This window comes from Aricia agestis, chromosome 3 (genome assembly GCF_905147365.1).
Source record: "Aricia agestis chromosome 3, ilAriAges1.1, whole genome shotgun sequence".
Classification (NCBI taxonomy): domain Eukaryota; kingdom Metazoa; phylum Arthropoda; class Insecta; order Lepidoptera; family Lycaenidae; genus Aricia; species Aricia agestis.
The window spans coordinates 20,378,318-20,381,160 of record NC_056408.1 but is presented as its reverse complement, the minus strand read 5'-3'; the positions used below and the strand labels follow the sequence as shown (position 1 = coordinate 20,381,160).

The following is a 2,843-nucleotide window of genomic DNA, read 5'->3' as shown; positions in this document are numbered from 1 at the left end:
TTGAACTGCTTGACCAAAAACACAAGAATGAAGAAATTCACCAGTACGGACTATCATCTTTACACTGCTGGATAAGGTGTAGAGTGCCTTCTTCACATAGGTAACAATAATTATTCTTATTTATCATACCTTAGCTATTAATTACTTTACAGCCGCAAGTCATTGTTCTTTTACGAAATATTCATTTTCAATATTAATAATGTCCCATTTTCAGTTACCTCGCGACCACCGCGCTCGGTCCACGCGTTATCGCACACCGACGTACGCAAGGCTCGCCTACTAGTTATCGTAACTACCTAACTAACATTATCGCGGGTGCTCCTGCCTGCAGGAGCACCTTATTTGTGATGGAGAAGATGTCGAGTACCCCCACTGTAAGTTATGCCAACGTTACCTCCAGAATAATGTACCCCAAGAAAGACCAAGCCATCGTAATAGATTCGATTGACGGATTGATGCTAAGAGATTATTTAATGGCACTCTCAACTGTAACAAAGTCGACGAATATTCGATTTATTTCCCGGATTGCTAACTCAAGAATTTGTGTTTACATGGATTCCAAAGAAACTGTAAATGAGCTAGTTGATGTAATTAAGACAATAAAAGTTAAAGATTATTTATTAGAGATTCGCCCATTGATTTCAAGAAACAAAAGGATTGTTTTATCGAATGTTTGCCCGATCATTCCCAACGAGGTTTTGATAGAAAAATTTAACGATATTAACATTAAAATCTTAAGCCCGATTACTTTTATGAAAGTAGGTATACCGGACCCTGGCTTCTCGCATATAATGAGTTTTAGGCGACAATTGTACGTTTCCCCCGAGGACGAAAAAAGACTGCCGGAATCATTACAGATCCAGTACGAAGACACCAATTACTGGATATATGTATCAAACGAGTCGATGAAATGTTTCGTTTGTAATACTATGGGACACTTGGCTAAAAACTGTCCTCAAGGTAACCACATATTATCTACTCCTAAAAACACTAGTGATGTCACACTAGGACCTACCGAAAACCCCAACTATATTTTAGAAGAGTCTTCAAATTCAAAAGTTCTGTCGCAGGCAGACAATACTAATTTACCGTCTAAAGATTTTGAAACCAGCAAGGGTATTAAAAGAATCCGTTCTTCTACGACATCAGAACCTTCTCATTCTGATTTAAATCAAACCACTGACCTTGTTATGGAAGAAATCGTACCATCGAGTGATTATACTAATGACACCGATAGTAATTTTTCATTAGAAGAAGAAATACCTAGTAAGAAAAACCTAAAGAAGAAGAAGAAAACACTAGATAACAGATCGGAAGAACAGGTTTGGACGGATATTAAAATTGAAATCAAGGAATTAGAAAATGAAGATGCCTTACCACACTTCCCCTTAACATTAGACCGATTTAGAAAACTCCTTGACGAAACGCGCAACAAACAGAATATACAAGAAATTTTACAAGATTATACTGAAAACACCGCTGAGTTAGTTACAATGTGCCTATTCATTCATCCGAAACTTAGTAGGAATTTAAAAAACCGATGTTCGAGACTAACGAGAAAACTACAAGAGCTTAGTTTAATGAAAGATAAGTGATTTCCTTTTGGTATATATTATTTATATAAGTTGTAATATTAAAATACATAATTCCATATACATATATTGGTAAGCTTATAAACATAATGCGAATTTTGCAGTGGAATGTAAATGGTTTTCATGTAAGATTTGAAAGCATAAAACTACTTTTGAATGATGTCGATCCTTTATGCTTTTGCATACAAGAAACTAATTTTAAAAATAATTATTTTGCTAAATTAAAAAATTATGAATGTTTCTATAAAAACCGAAATAACAGCAGTATTGCTAGTGGTGGTGTAGCCACATATGTTAAGCCCCATTTGTTACCTGAAGTTATTTGTATTAATAGCTGCCTCGAAGTTGTAGTGATAAGAATAAAATTCCCTTTAGAGATTACTATTTGTAACGTGTACATACCTAATAGCTGTTCTATTAACCATCTAGTATTGGACAATTTACTTAATCAGCTTCCAACACCTTTTCTTCTATTAGGTGACTTCAATGGACACCATTTTTATTGGGGCTCTAATCGTTGCGATCAAAGAGGAAAAATAATAGCAGAATGGTTAGATTTAAGTGATACTTTGATCCTTTTAAATAAAAACCAACCCACACATTTTAATTCTAGTAATGGCCACACAAGTAATATTGATTTATCTTTTGCTTCTCAAAATATATCAACTTATTTTGATTGGAATGCATTGGACTACCTTTATGACAGTGACCATTATCCTATTGTTATATCTGCAGAAGTTGAATTAAATCCTGATCGTGCATTAGGTTCTAAGCATTGGAAATATTCAAACGCTAATTGGTTAAAATTCCATGATGACATCGAAAACCATATAAAACAATTAGAAAAATTAAATATTACGTCATGTGTTTGCATCAATAAAACTTTAAAGGAATTCAACGACATCATTTTTAACTCCGCTGAATTAAACATACCTAGGACAAGTGGTAAGCTAAGAAATAATCAGGTACCATGGTGGAACGATGAGTGTTCTAAGTTACTGAAAGATACAAAAAGAGCTTACAGAAAATATATAAAAATAAAAAAAGTTAATTTAAATAAACAAATTTTGGAAGAATATAATGAAGAGGATAAACGTAGGGAAGAAATATTGAAGATAGAATATCGTAAAGTAAGATCTAAGACTAGAAGAATTTTCAAAGAAAGTATAAAAGTTAATTGGCAAAAATTTTTTTCATCAATAAATAGTCAAACACAGATAGGAACTGTGTGGCAGAGAATTAATTCTATAA

At 33.4% G+C, this 2,843-nt stretch overlaps 1 protein-coding gene across 1 annotated transcript; it reads left to right on the top strand.

Annotated features, from left to right (window-relative positions):
- The first annotated feature begins 237 nt into the window (after nucleotides 1-237).
- LOC121740573 lies at nucleotides 238-1,595 on the top strand. The gene is made up of 2 exons (XM_042133309.1): nucleotides 238-374; nucleotides 858-1,595. The coding sequence occupies exons 1-2, from the start codon at nucleotides 348-350 to the stop codon at nucleotides 1,593-1,595; spliced, it is 765 nt and encodes a 254-aa protein (XP_041989243.1). The 5' UTR covers nucleotides 238-347.
- The last annotated feature ends 1,248 nt before the right edge of the window (nucleotides 1,596-2,843 follow it).

Coding starts and splice junctions, on each gene's coding strand:
- LOC121740573 (XM_042133309.1), top strand. CDS start 348: ATGGAGAAGATGTCGAGTACCCCCACT. Junction 375..857: donor AGATGTCGAGTACCCCCACT/GTAAGTTATGCC, acceptor GAATCATTACAG/ATCCAGTACGAAGACACCAA.